This window comes from Anabrus simplex, chromosome 1 (assembly GCF_040414725.1).
Source record: "Anabrus simplex isolate iqAnaSimp1 chromosome 1, ASM4041472v1, whole genome shotgun sequence".
NCBI lineage: Eukaryota > Metazoa > Arthropoda > Insecta > Orthoptera > Tettigoniidae > Anabrus > Anabrus simplex.
The window spans coordinates 581,614,852-581,637,539 of NC_090265.1; the positions used below are offsets into that span (position 1 = coordinate 581,614,852).

At 40.1% G+C, this 22,688-nt stretch overlaps 1 protein-coding gene across 1 annotated transcript in view; it reads left to right on the plus strand.

Moving 5' to 3' along the window:
• RhoGAP54D (Rho GTPase activating protein at 54D) overlaps nucleotides 1-22,688 on the plus strand; it is a 192,292-nt gene that overhangs the window by 42,477 nt on the left and 127,127 nt on the right. The window contains exon 3 of the mRNA XM_067144916.2: nucleotides 4,971-5,140. Coding sequence (XP_067001017.2) covers nucleotides 4,971-5,140 — 170 coding nt within the window. The remainder of the gene's footprint in view (nucleotides 1-4,970; nucleotides 5,141-22,688) is intronic.

The window sequence follows — 22,688 nt, forward strand, 5'->3', positions numbered from 1 at the left end:
TCAGTCCATAGCTGGTTTGATGCAGCGCTCCGTGCCACCCTACCCTGTGCTAACCTTTTCGTTTCTACGTAACTATTGCATCCTACATCTGCTCTAATCTGCTTGTCATTTTCATACTTTGGTCTACCCCTACCGTTTTTACCACCTACACTTCCTTCAAAAACCATCTGAACAAGTCCTGGGTGTCTTAAGATGTGTCCTATAATTCTATCTCTTCTCGTCAAATTTAGCCAAATCAATCTCCTCTCACCAATTCCATTCAGTGTCTCTTCATTCGTGTTTCGATCTATCCTCCTCACCTTCAGCATTCTTCTGTAACACCACATTGCAGAAGCTTCTATTCTCTTTCTTTCTGAACTAGTTATCGTCCATGTTTCACTTCCATACAATGCCATGCTCCACATGAAAGTCTTCAAAAACATCTTTCTAATTCGTATATCAATGTTTAAAGTGAACAAATTTCTTTTCTTAAGAAAGCTCTTCCTTGCTTGTGCTAGTCTGCATTTTATGTCCTCCTCCTGCCATCATTAGTTGTTTTATTACCCAAGTAACAATATTCATCTACTTCCTTTAAGACTTCATTTCCTAATCTAATATTTCCTGCATCACCTGCCTATGTTCGACTGTACTCCATTACTTTTGTTTTGGACTTACAGTACTTATTTTCATCTTGTACTCCTTACCCAAAAATTTGTCCATACCATTCAGCAGCTTCTCGAGATCTTCTGCAGTCTCAGGTAAAATTACAATATCATCGGCAAATCTCAAGGTTTTGATTTCGTTTCCTTGGATTGTGATTCCCTTTCCAAATTCCTCTTTGATTTCTTTTACTGCCTGTTCTATGTAAACATTGAAAAGGAGGGGGGGGGGGCAAACTGCAGCCTTGCCTTACTCCTTTCTGGATTACTGCTTCTTTTTCAAAGCCCTCATTCTTATCACTGCAGACTGATTTTAATACAGATTGTAGATAATTCTTTGTTATCGGTATCCGATCCCAATCACTTTCAGAATCTAAAATAGCTTGGTCCAATCAACATTATCGAATGCCTTTTCTAGATCTACGAATGCCATGTGCATGGGCTTGTCCTTAATTTGATCCTGTATGATCAGACGTAAAGTCAGAATTGCTTCACGTGTTCCTACATTTCTTCTGAAGCCAAATTGATCTTCTCCCAACTCAGCTTCAACTTGTCTTTCCATTCTTCTGTAAATAATACGCGTTAACATTTTGCAGGCATGAGATACTAAATTAATGGTGGTGTAGTTTTCACACTTGTCAGTACCGGCTTTCTTGGGAATACATATAACAATATTCTGCCGAAAATCGGATGGCACTACTCCTGTCTCATACATCTTGCACACTAAATGGAGTAACCTTGCCATGCTGGTTTCTCCTAAGGCAGTCAGAGAGAATGCCATCAATTCCAGGTGCCTTCTTCCTACTTATGTCTGTCACAGCTCTGTCAAACTCTGACCTCAAAATTGGGTCTCCAATTTCATCAGCATCAGTAGCCTCTTCTTGTTCCAGAACCAAATCATCTACATCTTTACCTTGATACAACTGTTGGATATGTTCCTGCCATCTTTCTGCTTTGTCTCTTTTTTCCCTAGAAGTGGCTTTCCATCTCAGCTCTTAATATTCATACACCTAGATTTCCTTTCTCCAAAGCTTTCCTTGATTTTCCTGTATGCAGCATCTACCTTTCCTAGGACCATACAATCTTCAACATCCTTGTACACCGGGCGAGTTGGCCGTGCGCGTAGAGGTGTGCGGCTGTGAGCTTGCATCCGGGAGATAGTAGGTTCGAATCCCACTATTGGCAGCCCTGAAAATGGTTTTCCGCGGTTTCCCATTTTCACACCAGGCAAATGCTGGGGCTGTACCTTAATTAAGGCCACGGCCGCTTCCTTCCAACTCCTAGTCATTTCCTATCCCATCGTCGCCATAAGACCTATCTGTGTCGGTGCGACGTAAAGCCCCTAGCAAAAAGAAAACATCCTTGTACTTCCCTTCAGCCATGCTTCCTTAGATACCTTGCACTTTCTGACCACTTCATTCTTTAATCGCCTGTATTCTTTTCTGTCCTCTTCACTTCTAGCATTCTTGTATTTTCGTCGTTCATCGATCAGGTTTGGTATCTCCTGAGTTATCCACTGATTCTTAGTTGATCTTTTCTTCCTTCCTAATATTTCTTCAGCAGCCCTACTGACTTCATTTTTCATGACTGTCCACTCTTCCTCTATTGTGTTTCCTTCAGCCTTTTCATTTATAATAGTCCTTGTGCAACATGTTTCTTGAAACTATCCTTTACACTATTTTCTTTCAACTTGTCTAGATCCCATCTTTTGGCATTCTTTCCTTTCTTCAATTTCTTCAACTTCAGATGGCATTTCATGACCAACAAGTTGTGGTCAGAGTCCATGTCTGCTTCTGGGAAAGTTTTGCAATCCAATACCTGGTTTCTGAATCTCTGCCTGATTATAATGAAGTCTATTTGATACTTTCCAGTGTCTTCAGGTCTCGTCGACGTATACAGCCGTCGTTTGTGGTGTTTAAACCAAGTATTGGCAAGAACTAAATTATGATCAGTGCAGAATTGAACCAGTCAAGTTCTTCTTTCGTTCCTTTGTCCCAATTCGAATTCTCCTACTGTATTACCTTCTCCTCCTTGGCCTATCACTGCATTCCAGTCTCCCATCACAATTAGATTCTCGTCACCTTTTACATATTGTATTAAATTTTCTATCTTTTCATATATTCTTTCAATTTCCTCATCATCCGCTGGACTGCTAGGCATATAGACCTGCACTATTGTGGTGGGCATTGGTTTGGTGTCTATCTTGACGACAATAATCCTTTCACTATGCTGGTCGTAGTAGCTTAACCACTGCCCTATTTTCTTTATCATTATTAAACCAACTCCTGCATTTCCCTTTTTTGTGTTGATAATTCGGTAGTCACCAACTACATCTAACTTTAGTCTATCCATCTCCCTTTTCAGATTCTCTAACCTACCACAATGATTCAAACTTCTAACATTCCACACTCCGACTCGCAGAATGTCGGTATCCATCTTCCTGATGATCGCCCCCTCTTGTATAGTATCAATACAGCTAAACCATGTTGAGTATTATTACAAGGCCATATCAGTCAACCATGTAGACTGCCGCCCTTGCAACTGCCAAAAGGCTGCTTACCCCCCTTTCGTTGAACCATTTCTTAGTCTGATCTCTCAACAGATATCCATCCGATATGGTTGCACCTGCGGCTCAGCTATCTGCTTCATTGGGACACGCAAGCCTCCCCACCGTGGCAAGATCACATGGTTCGCAGGGGAGGACCTTTGGTATATCCCCAGAAATCTTATCTATTCCAGCTGCTTTTCTAGTTTTCAACTTCTGTATATTTTGTAAACATCTTTGTTATTATAGGCAAATTTCAGTACTTTGCTAGTATTGCCTTCTCTACCTGGCCATTATCATTATATCCAGCTATATGCTGCTGACTGAATACTCTGCCTTCTGTAAATCCCCACATATACTGTTCACTCCCCTTGTTCATTAAGGATTCCTGGAATGTCCTTCCTAGAATCTGTTTCTGCCTTAAAGTACCATACCCTAAAACTTGTATGACTGCCAAGTATACTTGCCATCATGTTAGTTGACTTCACTAAATTCAATTTCCTGGGTAAGTTCCTTAGTCTATTTCTTCCCAGCCTGCATCTTCTCTGTGATCTCTTTATTTCTCTTTTATAATACATTGTATCTTTGCCATTCTGTGACACCTTTATTTGTAACCATCTTCCTCTTCTTTTGAGACCCTTATCTTGGGAGCTCCTAGGTCGAACTGTGCATCATTGACCTACATTGACTTTTCGCACCTCCTTGGTGACATTAGAGATATGCTTTGCTTCTGGATTACTCCTTAACTGTTTGTATCCACTCTGGCGCTTCGTGCAGGCTATTATATGGTGGGCCCGTTACACCAAAAGGCTTTTTATACCTAACTGCCAGGTTTCGACGAGACCGTCCCTAACCTGCATTAAATCTAAATTGAAGGTCATGGTATTTTGTCTAATGAATTATTTACTGAAGAATGTGCTTCGGAAAATATTTTTCAAACTATTCATCCAGACCGCCCACATGCATTAGCTTTTACCTTTTGTGTGTTAAAACTAATATGGTTGAGGTTGAAATGGTTCAAGGAAAAATGGATACCATAGTTGACAGGAGGAGCCTGATACAAGTGAGTGGAATCAATGCTCCAGCAAGTTTAAGACACTGAATTTCCAAATTAAAATCCTTGTAAGAGGCAACTGTGAAACTGAAGATTATTGTTCATAAACTTACATGTAGACAACATGTGTACATCACAGTATGGCCAGAGAAAGAGAAAGAAATTGAGAAGGAAAACTTGACTTTGATGCTGATATGGAGGTGGCCTGTATTATAGTCTCTTAGATATCTAGAAAACAAGGGGGGGAAATGTAATGAAAGGAGGTTGTAAGATCAGTATTCTTGATATTCTTTCTTCTGTGTACACTATAATTTACCCATGAAAGGTTATGGTTTTTATACATTAAGGGTTGGACGTACATAATATGCGAGTACCTACTGTGACCTTTTCAGAAAAAAAATATATAGTACCAAATTTTATTCTCTTCCTATTTGTAAACAAGGACATTCAGTGCTGTATTTTAGCTTTTTTTGTTGTAGACATGGTGCTTTAGGTACTTGAGGAATCATTAGAGGCAGTATGAAAGCAAGCATGTGTCACATAACGAAAATGTATTGATGCAAAACTTGTGTACACACGTGCAGTAATGGTTTACTCATTGTAACTGCCTTTAGCACCCATCCTAAACTTTGTGTTTTGTAAGTATTAAATGATCATTTAGCTTGAATGTCTGGATTAAATCTTACCTTTTTTTTAATTTTTTTTTTTTTTTTTTTTTTTTTTGCCTTTGCAGCTATGACTGTGCTGCTGAGAAGACAAAATATCGACCATCAAAATGGACTTTCACTCCATTTGCCAAAAAACCAAAATCATCATCAAAAGGCGTCATGGAAGGAGCCCCTCTCACCTTAGAAGGAATTTGTCAAGTTTATCAACTTATTGAATTCCTTAGCAAGGAAGATAGTAAGTGAACTGCATTCACTTTTAAAGATTTCAATGTAGAATTTTTATGTCTGTCTTTATTAAAAATTTGTTTCAGAAAGATGTAATTTATACCCTAGGCCAGCTTTGCAGTGTATTACTTTTGTTCCATTTCAACAGTTTCTGTGAAGTGAAGAATAATCACCAGAGGTGTGAAAAGCACATAAGCAGTAAGTTAGAAGCCTTCATATTTTCACCTGTACAACACCTACCCAATTGGCATTTCCTAACATAAAAATACACAGTCCTAATGATGAGTCTTGTAGAAGACTCTTGTACTCTTGTGAGAGTAAAATGAACCAATAACAATTTTATTCTCTGCTTGGAAACCATGATTCTACCTTGGATGTCCATATTAAGTCCGTCTGCCTAGCATACTGTTTTGCATTATCATCAAAGATTGCACGAGTAGATTAGGAAAGCATGTGGGAGGGAAGAGTAAATTAGAAATTTTTCACATTAATATTAGAAACTTTCATGGGATTTGTGTCTTGCTTAGGATCCTTGATGATCTGTGACTCACGTCGTCTTTTCACCAACTGTATTCTTCCAAACGCATCCATTCAAGGTTTCACTCCCATATCTCTTGAGATTGTATTCCGTTGCCAGTGCAACAAAGAAAGTATGAGGATTGTGAGTGGTATTTAATACGATCTGAGGAGATGTATGAGTGAAATTAAAACTTTGTGTTGTATTCATCATTGTCATAGAATCCTTCTGGTGTGCCGGATAGAGTGGTGTTGAACGGGTCTTCACCATCGTTGTCTGTCCAAAAATGCCTCCTCTTTCACCACTGACTGCCAATTTCCTCCTCTTCTCTCCACGTCCTCTCAGCTGGTGCAGCCATCTCTTCCTAGGTCTTCCCACTGACCTCCTTCCTTCAACCCTTCTTTCTAGGCATGCACGCGGTGTTCTTGTAGTAGGCATTCACTTTGCATGTCCATACTGTGTTAGTCTCAAATTCCTTAGCTTCTCTTCTGTCGAGTCCACTTCCACTTTCATTCTGATGTTATCCTTCCGTGTAGTTTTGGAGGGTAGCTCATAGAAATTTCATTGTACATGTTTCTAGATTGTACATGAGAATGGGCACAGAGTCTGTTCAGAGTCATCTTGGTTCTCATGGGCACATTGTTATCCAAAGGTAGATGCCATATATGAGGTTGTTGAAGTTGGAACTGCTGGCCAGTCTGTTAAATATTTCTTTATCTGCAGTACTCCTGCTGGAAATCATGCTGCTTAGGTATTTGAATACCTGTACACATTGAATGTTTTCACTTTTAAGGTTTATGTGGCAGCCAGTATCTTTCTTACTCATTTTCAGAGAGCAACAGTTTTTGTTGTTCTTTCATCTGATACTTTTTAAACTTGGTTACCCATTCATCTAGCTTAGTTTGTACATATAACTCTTGTCTCTCTCCAGATGGCTACATCGTCAGCAGACACCAATGTGTGTAGTTCTCCATCTCGTTCTCTTTTCAGGTTTTTAAGAATACTATCCATGACAGTAATGAATGCCAGTGGTCACAGTGCACTTCCTTGTGGACACCCTGTGTAGTATTAAACCATTCTGAATGTAAATATTCAACATACACACAATTGCTACAGTTGTGGTACAGCATCTTTATGTTGCCTATGAGATATTCAGGCACTCCCAGTTCTCTGATACACTTCCATATGCCTGGTCTAGGCACCCTTTTGTATGCCACGAACCTGTTACGCTGGCGTTGCAGGGGGAGAGGTGATACTCCCACGTGGCACGTCCCAGATGGTGGTGGTGGGGGGGCTAACGAGCTTGCCGGCGGACTTGAGAGAACTAAAATACCTCTCGCGGACCGAACACACAACCCCTTGTGGATGGGGGACGCAGGCGAATACACCCATGGTATCCCCTGTCTGTCGTAAGGGGCGACCAAGAGATAATTGTATTAGAACCACGAAACTACTTGTGATTAGTACCACCACGCGGGGAACACCATGGGTCGCTTTTACTTGTGCGTAGTACCACTATGTTAGGTAACAAATAGGTTTGTGATTAGTAGCAAGAGTGCGTTGCCGGCTTCTACAGTACCTGTGATTAGTACCATTTTAGGAGCGACTCCATGGGTGAGCGTCACCATGGTTCTGGCTTGCCTATGATTAGTACCCACTATATGAGGAACACGACGGGATAGTGCGGGTCCCTGTGGTTAGTACATGTATGTGATGAACACCATAGGTTTGCATTGCCTGTAAATGGCGCCGCAATGTCCGAAACACCATAGGTCTGTATTCCATGTGCGAATTTCATTACTTGTGAGTAGTACCATACTGTGTGGAATGCCGCGAGTCTACACTAATTTTGATTAGTACCGCAACATGACAAATACCATGGTTCCACTTTCCTAGCAATTAGTACCATTATGAGGGACCGATGACTTGGATTTTGGACCCCTTTAGACTTAAAGCATCATCGATTCAGTATTATGCTATAGATGCAGTCCCTTGGTCAGTAATACTTTTGTTTCACGCCAGTTTCTGTGAAAGTGAGGCATTGCGGGTTGGATCCACTGATTGTTTTAAATTCATATCCATTCATTCTTCATCCTCATGTTTTGAATTCTGGTCAGTGGAAGATTTTGGACTTTTAATTTGTCATTCCATTTTGTCCCATTTCGTACCATTAGGGGCCGATGACCTAGATGTTAGGCCCCTTTAAACAAGAAGCATCATCATCATCATCCTTTTGTATGCCTTATCTAGGTCTAAGAATACAGTTAAGTCTTTACTTCTTTTTTTTTTCTGTTCTTCTGTTGGTTCTGAATCCATGCTGTTCTTCTTCCAGGACAGGTTATATCACTGCTCGTAGTCTAGTTTCAAATTTTTTGTTTCATTGTGGATAATAATACCTTTTGTCCAATACTCTGGAACATGATTTTCATACCATATTGCTCTCAAAGTTGTGTGTGTGTTGTTGATTTACATTCAGAATGCTTTAAACTACACAGGGTGTCCACAAGGAAGCACACACTCACCATTGCCATTCATTACTGTCATGGACAATATTCTTAAAAACCTGAAAAGAGAACGAGATGGAGAACTAGACATATTGCTGTCTGCTGATGATGTAGCCATCTGGGGAGAGACAGAGGTAGAGGTTTGGATCACTAAATAGAAATTCTTGAGTGCAAATGCTCAGGTAAGAAAGCTAGCAGGAGAAGCATGAGTGAAATATACAGGGTGTAACAGAACTGTACCAAGAAAAAATCAGGGATGCTCTTTGTGTTATGTTAATAACGATGGTGCAGTTGGATTGGCAGAGAAAATTTTTCTTTTTGAGAAAATGAGGTCACTTTATTACTTCCGGGCCCTTTATTCAAATTAACTCCAGGTATACTTGTTGCTTTGTCACCAGTAACTTCATCGATCATAGCTGGCTTTTTTAGGGCAGTCCTCAGCCTTTCTTCCACCTCTTCAGTAGTTTCTTCCTCATTCATTAGTGTATCGAAATAGGTCTTTGTTTCTGTCCTCTTGTTCGCTCCTGACTACATACCCGTTTACTGTTTCTAGTGCTGTAATGTTCATTTTGTCAGATGTCTTTCCTTTAACCAGACTGTACAGCACCTTCACATTTCCTCCACTATCTTCTTGTTTTTAATTTTTTTTAAAAGATTCTTCCTCTTACTTCGGAGACGTCGTGGTAGCGGAATTCACCCCGCAGGAGTTATCCTAGTAAATCTATCAGCTAGCACCAAGCAAATGCTGGGGGCTGTAACACTCAGCTCCAGCAATTATTATTATTTTCCGACTCCGTGGTGAATGGACAGCGTTGTGGTCTTCAGTTCAGAGGGTCCCTTGGATTCGAATCCAAGCCGAGTCAAGGGTTACAAACCATCTACGCTATGTAGACCACGAACTAGCCCTCAGATGTGAGTAAAAATCCCTAAAGTGACCGGGAATCGAACCCGACCACGAACTATCCAATGTAGTCTGTGTAGACCACGAACTAGCCCTTTGATGCAGGTGAAAATCCCTAACCTGACTGGGAATCGACCCCGGCCATGAACTATCGAATGTAGTTTGTGTAGACCACGAAGAAGCCCTTATATGCAGGTAAAATCCACTACCTGACCGGGAATCAAACCCAGCCACGAACTATCCAATGTAGTCTGTGTAGACCATGAACTAGTCCTTAGATGCAGGTAAAAATCCCTAACCTGACCGAGAATCGAACCCGGCCACGAACTATCCAGCGTAGGCTGTGTAGCCTACGAACAAGCCCTTATATGCAGGTCCATAACCTGACTGGGAATCAAACCCGGCCACAAACTATCCAATGTAGTCTGTGCAGACCACGAACTAGCCCTTAGATGCAGGTAAAAATCCCTGACCTGACCGGGAATCGAACCTGGTACGAACTATATCCTCAGATGCAGGTAAAAATCCCTAACCTGGCCGGGAATTAAGCCGGAGGCCTCTAGGTAAGAGGCAGGAATGTAACCCCTACACTGCACGGTCGGCGCAACATTTTAAGTCGTTAATTCTATTCTACTAGTACAGTATGTCAGAAATTCTAACACAGCGAAAACAGCAGCCTGTACCTGTGTGCTGTCATGATGAAATTTGAAACATCCGTTCCCTGTTGCTGCAGCAGCAGCAGCAGGCAGACACAATGTTGTGCAAGACACATTCATTTCTTAGGATATCTGACTGACTGCAGTCGACATACAAAAGTTTTATGTATGTTTAATTACCTTATTTTTCATATGCAACTATATATCGTCGTTGCCGGGACAAAACCTCCTATGTGATAATTTTTTTGCAGATATACTGACCCGCAGCGCATACATTATAAAGAGCGAGAATTCCTTGACCATATGCATACAATATTGCACCTTAGATGACGAAACCTTACCAGCCAAAGTGCTAAGCTAAAATATTTCACATAGGTTTTGTCCCGGCAGCGACGATATATTATGGTAATTTGAGGTAAGCAATTGATTACTAAAAATTGATTGAAGAGAGAGAGTGAGTGTGTGTGTGTGTGTGTGTGTGTGTGCGCGCGCGCGGGTGCGTGTGCAGAATTAAACACATTAATGGCCGAGCTCGATAGCTGCACTCGCTTAAGTGCGGCCAGTATCCAGTATTCGGGAGATAGTAGGTTCGAACCCCACTGTCGGCAGCCCTGGTCGTGGTCGTGTCGTGGTTTCCCATTTTCACACCAGGCAAATGCTGGGGCTGTACCTTAATTCAGGTCACGCCCACTTCCTTCCCAGTCCTAGCCCTTTCCTGTCCCATCGTCGCCATAAGACCTATCTGTGTCGGTGCAATGTAAAGCAACTAGCAAAAAAAAAACTTCATGCTTCTGTAAATACGTCGTTTTTGAGAAGATATTTCATATCAGCTTTTAAAGCCTAATGTGTGGTTTCTCAATGTTGTGTGGTAATCTGTTAAAGTCTAGAATATCACTTATGGTATCTCCTGCCTGTTATAATAGGAGACTAAAAGGAGCACCCATAGGCTTACAGTTTGAGTGCGCTGTTTGACAACCACAGTGCACTTACCTGAGTCCCAGCTAATCACATTATCCACTACACAACAGATACCAAAATAATAATAATAATAATAATAATCGTATTGTCTCAGCTACTACCGTGCGCGCTGTGCATGTGTGTTATAATCCATTTCTTTTCTTCAAAGTTTATATTACGTTAACTATGGTAAGTGAAAGTGTATATAATTTCTTCATGCAATCTACGATTATACACCATTAAATGTGTTCAGCGTTCGTAGTAAATTTATGTTGTGTTATGCTGCGAATAATATCAATATATAATGTCTATAGCGAGAGCTATTATCGCTTTTTTCACTGTGCCAGAAGATGCTATTTCATATCAGTGTTTTATTCCCTAATGTATCGTCTCTCACTATTGTGTGGTAACCTACTAAAGTCTAGAATATTACTTATAGTATCCCCTACCTGTTATAAGAGGAGACTAAAAGGGGCACCCACTGGCTTACAGCTTGAGTGCGCTGGTTGACAACCACGGTGCACTTAGCTGAGTCATAGCTAATCACATTATCCACTACACAACAAAGACAAAAATAATAATAATCGTATTGTCTCTGCTACTTGGGTGCGCAGGTTGCGTGTCTATTCTTCTTACGAAATAGTTAAATCGCATTCAGTAATGCAGAGATAGTACTTAACATTACGTCATGGCCTGCTACCTCTAAAGGCCTGGGTTTCGATTCCCGGCTCTGCCACAAAATTTGAAAAAGTGGTACGAGGGCTGGAACAGAGTCCACTCAGTCTCGGGAGGTCAGCTGAGTAGAGGTGGGTTTGATTGCCACCTCAGCCATTTGCGAGGTAGTTTTCTGAGGTTTCCTACTTCTTCTCCAGCTGAATGTCGGGATAGTACCTAACTTAACGGCACGGCCTGCTACCTCTAGAGGTCCGGGTTCGATTTCTGGCTCTGCCACGAAATTTGAAAAGCGGTACAAGGGGCTGGAACGGAGTCTGTTCAGCCTCGGGAGATCAGCTGAGTAGAGGTAGGTTCGAATCCCACCTCAGCCATACACGAAGTGGTTTTCCGTAGTTTCCCCGCTTCTCCAAGCAAATGCCGGGATGGTACCTAACTTAAGATCACGGACGCTTCCTTCTTTCTTCCTTGCCTGTCCCTTCCAATCTTCCCATCTCTTTACAAGGCCCCCATAGTTATTTATCTGTCGGATGGATATGTAAAACCGTAAGCAGACCTCACGATGACCCCACTGCACAACTAAGTAGAGATGCGTTTTAGGAGGAGGAGGAGGAGGAAGAAGAGTGTTTATAGTTATTTGTATGTCGGATAGAAACGTAAAGCCTAGAGCTGACCTCTCGATGGTATTGAACAGGAGTAGGCTACGTAGATTCACTGTTTCACACCTGGCAAATGCTAGGACTGTAGTTATTTATTGTCTCGCCTTGAAGGAGATGAACATGTAAAGTTTCTTGTAGATGTGGTGTACTCTCCCCTTTCAAATGTGCCTCAATTATTGACACTTTTATTTTTTTTATTTTTAGAAGTGATAAAATGGTTGGGGATCATTCACCACAAATATAGATTGTATGCATTGAAAATTGTTAGGCGTGACGACATCTTGCTCACTTCCACTACTTGGTAGAGATTAATATTAATCCTGTAGTTGACAATAAGAATGTTATTATGATATCATAACCTTGTAGGTGTGGTTAACTCACCCTTTCAATGTCGCACAATTACCAACACATTTTTAGATGTGTTAAAATTGTCATTCACCAAAAAAAATAAACATGTAAATGTTCTTTTTGTGTTCAGAACACAAGAGATTGTATGCTGACTGTTCAAATCTTTTCTGTTCATTACAAAATACAGATGTGAAAATTTGGAAACAACGTAAAACCATCTTCAGGGCTTGCTGACATGAGGTTTGAATTATGACTGACACGATGTGACTAACAGCTGTTACATGTAATGATAATTATTAGATTATAATTCTGTTTGATTAATAATAATTTTTCTACTTTTCCAAAACCTGTTCGCTACTACGACCAGAGGCATGTATTCAATTGTAATGATAATTACTAAAATTATAATTCTGTTTAATCAACAATAATATATGACAAAGGTAAGTTAACAACAGACAATGTACGTTTTAATGACAAAAATTGTCAGGCATGCAGCTATCTTGCACACAGTACATTTCCAGTCCTCCCCCCTCTCTCCACCCACACACAGCTGAGACAGGATTGAACCTGCAGAGTTTACAACGGGAAGGCCAGCGTCTCAACCGTCCTCGCCATTGAGTCTAGCAGGGTAAAGTAGGCTGTACAGTAAAATACCAGTATAACAAAATTTTGGGGGCCTCAGAATTTAATTTGTTATAGTGAAATTTTGTTATACTGAAATAAGTCAGTTCTTAAGAATTCGCTCATTACTAAACCTGCTGAAGAATCTACATTATTTCAACATGAATTTACACATAAAAAACCTTAATACTGTATTTATTAAATGAGAGGAAAACCAGGATAAATATATGAAATAATGATATAAAGTACAGGTACTTGCAAGAAGTTTTCAGCATCTCAAATTTTACCCTGAGCCGGTACATTATTTCCTCGACTTTATATTTTGAAAAAATCTGTGATTTTCTTCTGAACACTCCCAGACACAAATGAATATTCAAGGTAGTTAGCAACCACTGCACTTGAATTTAACACAGATTCTGGCACATTACTTTGTGACAAAAGAAAATCCTGAAGACTACGTGCCATGTTTGTTGCCTGCACAAGAGTCAACCTCTGTTGAACACTTTGTGGCACATCTTCTTCTTCATCATCATCATCATCATCATCATCATCACACGGATTCCTATCACTTATAATATCTTTTGTTTTAGAGATCGGTATGTTGGAATACATGTCTTTCATGTTACTTAGGCTATATGTTACTTTGTCTTACTTTCCTCTAATTCCGAATCCTTGGTTCTGTTGCAAAATTCAATTAAGCTGTCGAGTACTGCTGTCGAAGTAAACTTAAAATGTTTCTGTTAAAAAGAATCTGACCGAGCTCGATAGCTGCAGTCGCTTAAGTGCGGCCAGTATCCAGTATTCGGGAGATAGTAGGTTCGAACCCCACTGTCGGCAGCCCTGAAGATGGTTTTCCGTGGTTTCCCATTTTCACACCAGGCAAATGCTGGGGCTGTACCTTAATTAAGGCCACGGCCGCTTCCTTCCCAGTCCTAGCCCATTCCTGTCCCATCGTCGCCATAAGACCTATCTGTGTCGGTGCGACGTAAAACCAATAGCAAAAAAAAAAAAAGAATCTGTATAAACTTTGCCATCATGCAGGTTGGACTATTTCTAAAATTTGCTTTTGAACTTATGGATGTGTTTATTATATGAATAGTGTAGTTTTATTATTCTTTTATGACATTTATGATATGCAGTAAAACCTTGTTATGACGTTTCTACAGGGGGGGGGGGGAAAAAAAAAAAAAAAAAAAAAAAACGTGTTAAGCAAGAAAACATACTACACGAATAAAAACTATGCAACGGGGATATAGAAACACTAAATACAACCTTTTCCGACATGAGGGTATTTTACGTCGTGTATCCGCGGGTGCAGGGTAAACTATATCTACCATGTCTAAAGATGAGGGGAAAGTATTATTAAAAGGTGTGAAAAACACGAGAGAACAAATATGAAAACCTTTTCTGCTGCGGCTCATAAATAAGTGCACTGAAAGTTGTGAAAAACACCAAACTGCAAATATGAAAACGTGCACGGGGGCCAATAAAAATAACAAAGTATCATTACAGATCACACTTTTTCTAAAACAAATGTTAGTATAAACCTTTTATTTCAGAGCAGGGGGTTATTAAATATTATTCTCTGGTCACACTCTTTGACAGTGAATTGAAGGTTACACTCGACCATGTCCGACTGGCAGGAATTACTTGGCCGCCATTTTGAATCAAACAAAACTTTGACCAATTTCAGTGATCAAGTTGAAACTCGTAGGTGCGAGTTCAACATTCACGACCTCTGTGTGCTTCAAGATGCGGATGCCCAATCCACTTTGACAGATTTTAATTTGGCCTTCGTTAGTAAGGAATTTCACGACTTTGAAGGGCTGATGTCATACATCTTCGCTATTTCTCATTTCTTTGCTTCGAAAGGAATTTTGCTATTCTGAACATTTCGTTAAACTGGCATTCGTTATAAAAGTATTTTATATTTTTCCTTTAAAGAAAACTGCTTTCACTTCTTTTGATCTATAGGCGAAAGAGTTAACTGGCATACTAGTAAACACGTTGCTTCACGAACAAAAGATAAACAATGAATGCGTCATGAGATGTGAATAAACAAAATGCAATAACAGGATGTGAAACCGTAACGTTCATTGGTTGATTGTAAATGTGGCGTTCCTACCCAGACAATAGCATTACTTCTTGCGTATTGGTTACTTTGAAATAGATATCCAGCTTGACCAGTCGCTTACATCCATGTGTGGAAAATGGCTACCTGAACCATATCCTGTAAATGCGAATACTGTAACAAATACACTTAATCCAATCTGCGCACCCTAATATTTGAAGATATTTTTATTAATAGAAAATTGGCTTTAATTTGCGTTTTATGTATAAGAAATTAATCCTACATAATGACGTTCAGTACTTGTACACCAAAACTGAATAAGATAATCTTCATGTGCTGTTAGGTAGGCAACCCGCTCGTCAGAATTGTAATGTGTTTTGCTTACCTTTCCATGATTTGTAATAGAGTAGCTTTGCCTGTGTGTTGTGTAGAATGTACCGCCTGGTATTAGCTGATAGACATGTTTGGCGAAATACGCGGTGATTAAAATAGGATGAATTTCAATTATATTTTGAAGGAACAAGCTGTTAAATATAAGCAAAAAGGCTACATTTTAATTCGCTATACTGATAGATCGAAATTTGTTACAATGAAATATTCTAACACAAATTAAATATGGAAAAGGGAAGGGGCCTAAAAATAATTTTGCTATTCTGAACATTTTGTTATACTGGCGTTTTTTATAATGGCATTTTACTGTAGTATAACATTTCTAATTATTAGATTCTCTACAGTGTCATGTACGAAGTGAGATGAACGCTGAAAAAAGTTTGTCATACTATCATATGTCATTCGTTTTATCTACCCTGACAAAAGGAAGGGCATCTGGTTATTAAAAAAAAAAATCTTATCAGTTTCATCTCACCACAAACCCGAAACACCGTAGAGAGAAGACGGAAATCTTCGAAGGGCATCCAATTATTTGCAAAAAAGAAATTGGTCTTGGCCTTATTATCTTCCCTAATAAGATTGACATTAGGAAGGACATGCGGTTACTAAAAAAATCCATCTTAAGTATCATCTCACCACAAACCTCTCTGACGTCATCTAAGGGCATCTAAGTGTAAAACTAGGTCAGATGAGGAGAGAAGGGCATCAGACCGTAAAAAAACAGCCAGATCAGGAGGAGGAGGAGGGAAATGCATCTGTCTGTAAAACTAGGCCAGATGAGGAGGTAAGGGGATCCGACCCTGAAACTAGGCCGGATGAGGAGGAGTTAAGAGCATCTATCCGTAAAACTAGGTCAGATGAGGAGGCGTGAAGGGGATCTGACCGTAAAACTGGGCTAGATGAGAAGGAGGGATGAGTATCTGACTGTAAAATATGGCCAGCTGAGGAGGAGGAGGGAAGGGCATCTGGCCGTAAAACTGGGTCACATGAGGAGGGAAGGGCATCTGGCCGTAAAAGTAGGCCCTGTAGATTAGGTCCTACCAAAATGGCGTGTGCGAGGGAAAGGTCATCTTGCTGTATAACTACAGCAGATGAGGTAGAGGGATGGGCATCTGTCTGTAAAACTAGGTCCTGTATGCAAATTGGCATCTGTTAGGGGGAAGGTCATCTAACCGTAACACAGATAAGGAGGAGGGAAGGGCATCTGGCCGTAAAAGTAGGCCCTGTAAGCTAAATGCTATCTGTGAGAAGGGAGGTGGATTCAATTTCCAACATACCATCAGATAACATATCAAATGTAATGTTAATTACTAAAATTATAATTTCGTTTAATCAATAATTGTACCGGGAGGTACACCCCAATGCCGCATATTCAAATTCAGCGCCTGAATGGACTCCTCTGTTGGTAAAACAGTTAAGCTGAAACTACACCTACTTAGAACTTTACTCAGAAGATGTCACCACAGAAATATGATGTAATTTTGTTATTGTGAAGTTTCCTAAACTGACTGAGTTTCTACTAGTTTTGTTTGCTATGCATCGAGAAGTTTGGATATTCTTCCACAGATGACACTACTGAAGACTATGATCATGCACCCTGGTGCAAGGTGTAAGAACTTATAATTCAAAGAAGCTTTGTATTCCTAAGTTGTTTTTTTTTTTTGGATTGATGTTCATTTATTATTGGGTTGGCAATATTTCATCTTCTTTCTGCCAGTTTTGAATCCAACCAATCACTATTTTCTGTAATTAATTTTCCACCTATCACAGGCTTCTTGTTTTATGTTGAGTGTTACTTTTGAATCTACCAATAAAATTGAGAGGATGTGGCTGGTTTAGTCTTGAATGATCTCGAACCTTCCCTGAGGGTTCATAAACTGCGGATTTTCACGTTTCTTGGCCAATTGATCGACGTCTATCTGGGAGTGTGTGTGTGTTTAGCAGGAGGCGGGCGGACTCTTCGTCGGCAGCAGAACATCTATAACGTAATGGCCACATAATTACATCTTTCTTGTTGTAGCTACCTCCGCAGATTATTCCAAGGGGAAGGTCTGAATCTTTAACCATGTAACCTACGTTTCTAAAATGTAAATTTCTTCCGGCTAATGTAAAAATTTCATGAAATCTTTAACTGTAAATTGGGGATAGAGAGTGATGTGCCCTCTCGAGCTCCCCTTCATCTTGGTTTGAGGTGACTTCGTTTTGTAACGGTTTCCTTCCGTAAATTGTTATAGTCATTTCTATACGAGTCACCTCAGTAGTTTGGGAATAGCCCCTGTTTCAGCGGCCTAGAGCCCTTTAGGTTTTTAAGTGTTCATTATCTTGGAGCGCAGTGTGCCTCCATTCACCTTGTGTTTGGGCCAGTTGTCCAACCTGTTCTGTTTTCATGGGTATTAAATAACCCTCCATAAAGATATTTTCAAATTGTAAGTTGTGCCTGGAGAGGCCAGGTAAATTGATGTGCATCGAGTAGGCCTGGAAAACTGAGAGCCTGTTAGCTCTTTCAAAGCTTCATAACTGTGAAGAGTGCCTCTGGAAGGCCAGATATTGTAATTTGGGAGCAAGTGCTCTGTGAATTAGGGGATTTCTGCCCTTGAATAAATTTGTGCTCTATTGTAAATTTGGGCTGGGAGCTCAGAATTTGTGAAGCGTGGGGCTTGTTTCATTGTTATGAAAAATTGTTAAGTTTGAAGTTCTTAAAGAAATATAACCTTTGTTAAAATTTTAAATCTATTCTTGACATCGTAGTTAGACCCATTCAAGCCCGCACCTTCTTTAACCTCTTTCTGCTCCACGGGTAACCCCTTAACAATAATAATAATAATAATAATAATGATTTTTTATTGTCCGCTGCTCAGTCCGAAGACCTGCAGATTACGAGGTGACATGTAATGGCATGCACGATAACTTCACAACTCTGCCACATGCCTGCGCTGTTAACCGCACGGTTGCGTGAAACTGATCGATATTTCGCATTCAAGATGACTATCACAATTCAGAATGACTTCACAACTCTCCCACATGACTGTGCTGTTATTCGCAGGCATGGATGCGCTTGCACCTCCCCTGATCGATATTTTGTATTCAACATGACTTGATGATAAAGATGTTGGATTCCCATAGGGAACCTGAAATATTTGTTCTGAATGAGTAAACCAACTGATGAGCCCAACTTAGTACACTGGGGTGAAACGCTGGCAACCAGGAATGAGTTAGCTGGAAAATTTGTAATGTAATAACGGACCAACTATATTGGTATTATAAATTTACTCATTCGGAACAAATATTTCAGGTTCCCTATGGGAATCAACATCTTTATCATCTGATGGCCAGGCAGACATTAGTTTTTGATGATGAGACATTGGCACTGCCGGTGGCTCCAAGTAGCCTACACTGTGGGCTCCACAGTGCACTAGCCATGCGTGTTGGTGGGTGTGCTATTTACCAACTGATGAGCCCAATTTAGCACACTGGGGTGAAATGCTGGCAAACAGGAATGATTTAGCTGGAAAATTTATAGTGTCCTTTATTCAACATGACTATCGCAATTTGAGGCGACTTCAAAACTCTCCCGCATGACTGCGCTGTTGTCCGCAGGAATGAATTCGCGCGCACCTCCCTCTCCACTCTGCGCAGTTCCCCACTCCTTCTCCATACCCCCACGCGCACGACCATGGTATAAAGCCGCAAGCGGAGACGAGCTCTCCACCAGTCTTCCACGGCTAACAAGCCGGGCAATATTTTTGGTAGAGGACCACTAAGGCGGTGGACCTCTAGGGACAGTGAGAGAGCAATCTCTCACTCGCCCATCACCCTATTTTTGGTAGGGAGGGAAGAGAGGACACTCTCCACCCACCTGAAACAAAGCAAAGCCTCGGTTCACTAACCTAACCCAATGAGGTTAGGATAGTGTACGTGGTTACAAGTTAGGATAAACGTCATTATGACGTCATAACCTTACTGCTTGACTTTACACAGGAAAAAATTAAATGTATCCTCCTAATTCAATACAAAACATAATAATGCCATCATTAGATAGAGCAATAAAATTCAAACAGGTTTAGACTCGTTTGAGCCATCTTCAGTGAAATAAGTGGGTGGGGGTAAATAATCTACGTAATGCAAGCTAAAAATTTGTTAAAACATAATAAAGGAACAAATGAAAAACAAAAGAGACAGATGGACATAACAATATACAATATTTACGTCACTAGACGGAGCAATAAATAACTCGCTGAGACAAATTCAATAATAGCAATTGATCTTTTAAGATTTGTTGTATGAACATATATATTTACCGTAGGAATAGACGTAGATACACGAGTTTATTTTACTTCAGCCACTGTAATTATTGCCGTTCCTACAGGAATTAAAATTTTTAGTTGACGGAAACAAAACAATAAGTGCTAATAATGAGGTTGTGGACTTCTTAGACTAAAAATTTTAGTTTGATAACAATTCAAAAACAGGACGAAATCACTGGGTTGAAAATTCAGACCGTAGTCTGTAGTCAGACTAGTCTTTGTAGAAACACCATCTCATGAATGGCTAGGAGGGGAATGAAAAAGCTTGAGAAACCAAGTTTAAGAGGAGACAGCATTCCAGGTGAAATGTATGTGATAAGTGATGGAGAAACGCCGATGAATTTAAAACTTTAGGATAGCAGCATTGTCAATTTCCTCTCAGATTAGCGGTCCGTCCTCAAAGACAACGCTAATTTCTATATGCAAGATTTTGAAGAGCGTTGTCTTCAATCTTGCACGCTCAAGCCGTCCATCTGGTTGAAATTTGTCGATGACACATTTGTTATCTGGCCCCATGGTGATCACGAATTATATATTTTTTTGGATCACTTGAACAGCATACATTCAAACATTAAATTTACCATGGTGACTGAACGTGGAGGATGTTTGCCGTTTTTGGATGTTTTGGTTTCTAAGAAATCAGATGGAACTTTAGGTCATGCGGTTTACCGTAAACCTACCCATACTAATAGATACCTTCATGGGTCCTCTCATCACCATCCTTGCCAAAAGCGTGCTATGCTTAACACTCTTATCAGCCGAGCAAGGGAAGTTTGTGAGGATGATAAATTAAACGGTGAACTTGAGTTCCTATCCAGAACATTTCTGAGCAATGGCTATTCAGGGAAACAGATTGACGAAGTGCTACATCCTAAGCCAAAAGGCAGATTGTCACATGATTCTCGTCCTTTGAGTCTGGCCTTCTTGCCATACGTGCAATCTGTCACGGATAGGATTGGCAATATTCTCAGAAAGCACAATATCAAGACCATTTTTAAGCCTAATATTACCATAGGCAATTGTTTGCGATCTGTCAAAGATCCTATTGGTTTAAACTGCGCTGGAATATATATGATTCCTTGCTCCTGTGGATCGGTTTATGTCGGCCAAACATGTAGGAAAGTAGCAACAAGGGTTAAAGAACATTGCAGGCACTTACGTCTTTGCCAGCCAGAGAAGTCTGCTGTGGCAGAACATGCCATACATAATGACCATCAGATAATTTTTGATGCAACTTCTGTCGTTTGTAAAGAGAAACATTTAATTCCCAGAATCATTCGTGAAGCGATAGAAATTGCTAAATGCCCGAATAATTTTAACAAAGGTGACGGCTATATACTGAGTAGATCATGGCTACCCTCCATAGTTAACTCGTCAACATCTTTCTCCGTGACTCTGGAGGCCCTGGAATGAACTACATTTCTAACAGGGTCTCTCTATCTTGAGTCTGTTTACTATGGAGAGACCGTAGCCATTTTGCTTCGTTGTTGCTCTGAAGACGATCCTGGTCGCAGGATTGAAACGCGTCAGCTGGTATTTATTTATTATTACACGACCTAATATCCTCAAATAATTATCATAATGTCATTTAGTGGTCGTGAAAGTCTACGTATTAAGATGATATTAGTACCTTTAACAGTTTTTTATTTGCCCTCTCCATTACTGCAGTTTACTCATTGGTCACATGACTAAACACCACGCCTACACCACATCTGCTAGTGCTGTGTGGAGTTCAAAGCTGTGCGGCGTTGTAGTGTCTGAAGTCTTGCAACAAAGTGGTGAAATTTGATCACTTTGTTGGTATAATCTGATAGAGCTGCTGGCACAGTGATGGCCTCCTCTGCAAACTTAGTCCATTCAGACACAAAAAGCACTTTTACCTATCTCTACTTGCTTTTCTGCGTAATACCAAGACTTCGTGCAATATAACACACTTTAAACTGCATCATTTTGTGATTTATAATGTTACAGTTGTTTTTTGCTTCCTCAACCCACTCCAGAATTTTTATGTTCACATTTTCCTATTTTCCTTTCTTCTCCCCGTGGATGGAATTAATGTGGGTTTTTCTTCTTCTCCCTATGATTTGTCCCTCTGGTTACACCAGTAATGAATCCACCTGGCTGCACTACGTGTTTATGACTCACTGGTCTCTGTCTACTTTCTGCTACATATTCTAACACATTCAGCTTGAAGGATGCCCTGAAACTTGTTCTCTTGCTTGTGTACCGGACGCTTCCTAATTACATTGTGGAGAAGCGGAGACTCTGAGACATCTGCTGGGTTACTGTCCGAAAGGAGAGTTACAAAGAAATAGCTGACATCTCATGCTGTGTTCATATATTGCGTCTGCTTTGCTCAAAGCTCAATGGGAAGTATACAAAGAAGTTTGACTACATTATGAAGATGTTTCAAACAAGCGTGCATCTTTGTTGCTATTAACTGCAAGGAGAAGAAATATCTTCCTAGACCCCACAGTACGCTTTGAGAAGAACAGCCAATAGGCATCAGTAGTAGACAAAACTTTCCCTTCAACATACAGACTGCCACTGATGTGGATGTCTTAAATTGGATGGCATATTTTAGAAGTTATCTTTAGAATAAGGTAAGATGAGAGGAAGCACACACAAGAAGTTGCCGCCTACGACAGGTTTTTAAAACGTGAAATTAAATTACGTATAAATAGAAAACAAAGTGTGGTAAATAAAAATATAAAGACTTGTTACAGACACTTTGACACCTACTTAATACAATCATTAGTTTTTGTGGTGATTTTTCATTGTTGACCTGTGTATTGGTGAAGTAATAGGACTTCATAATACAGTGGAACCTCGATTCTCCATTTTTGAGGAACCCCGGGGAAAAAAAGTACAATATGGGAAAACAGAAAATCCAGGAACGAAATAAAACCATCAACAATTCGGTTAAACAATAATGAATTATGTAGAATTAATATCTTA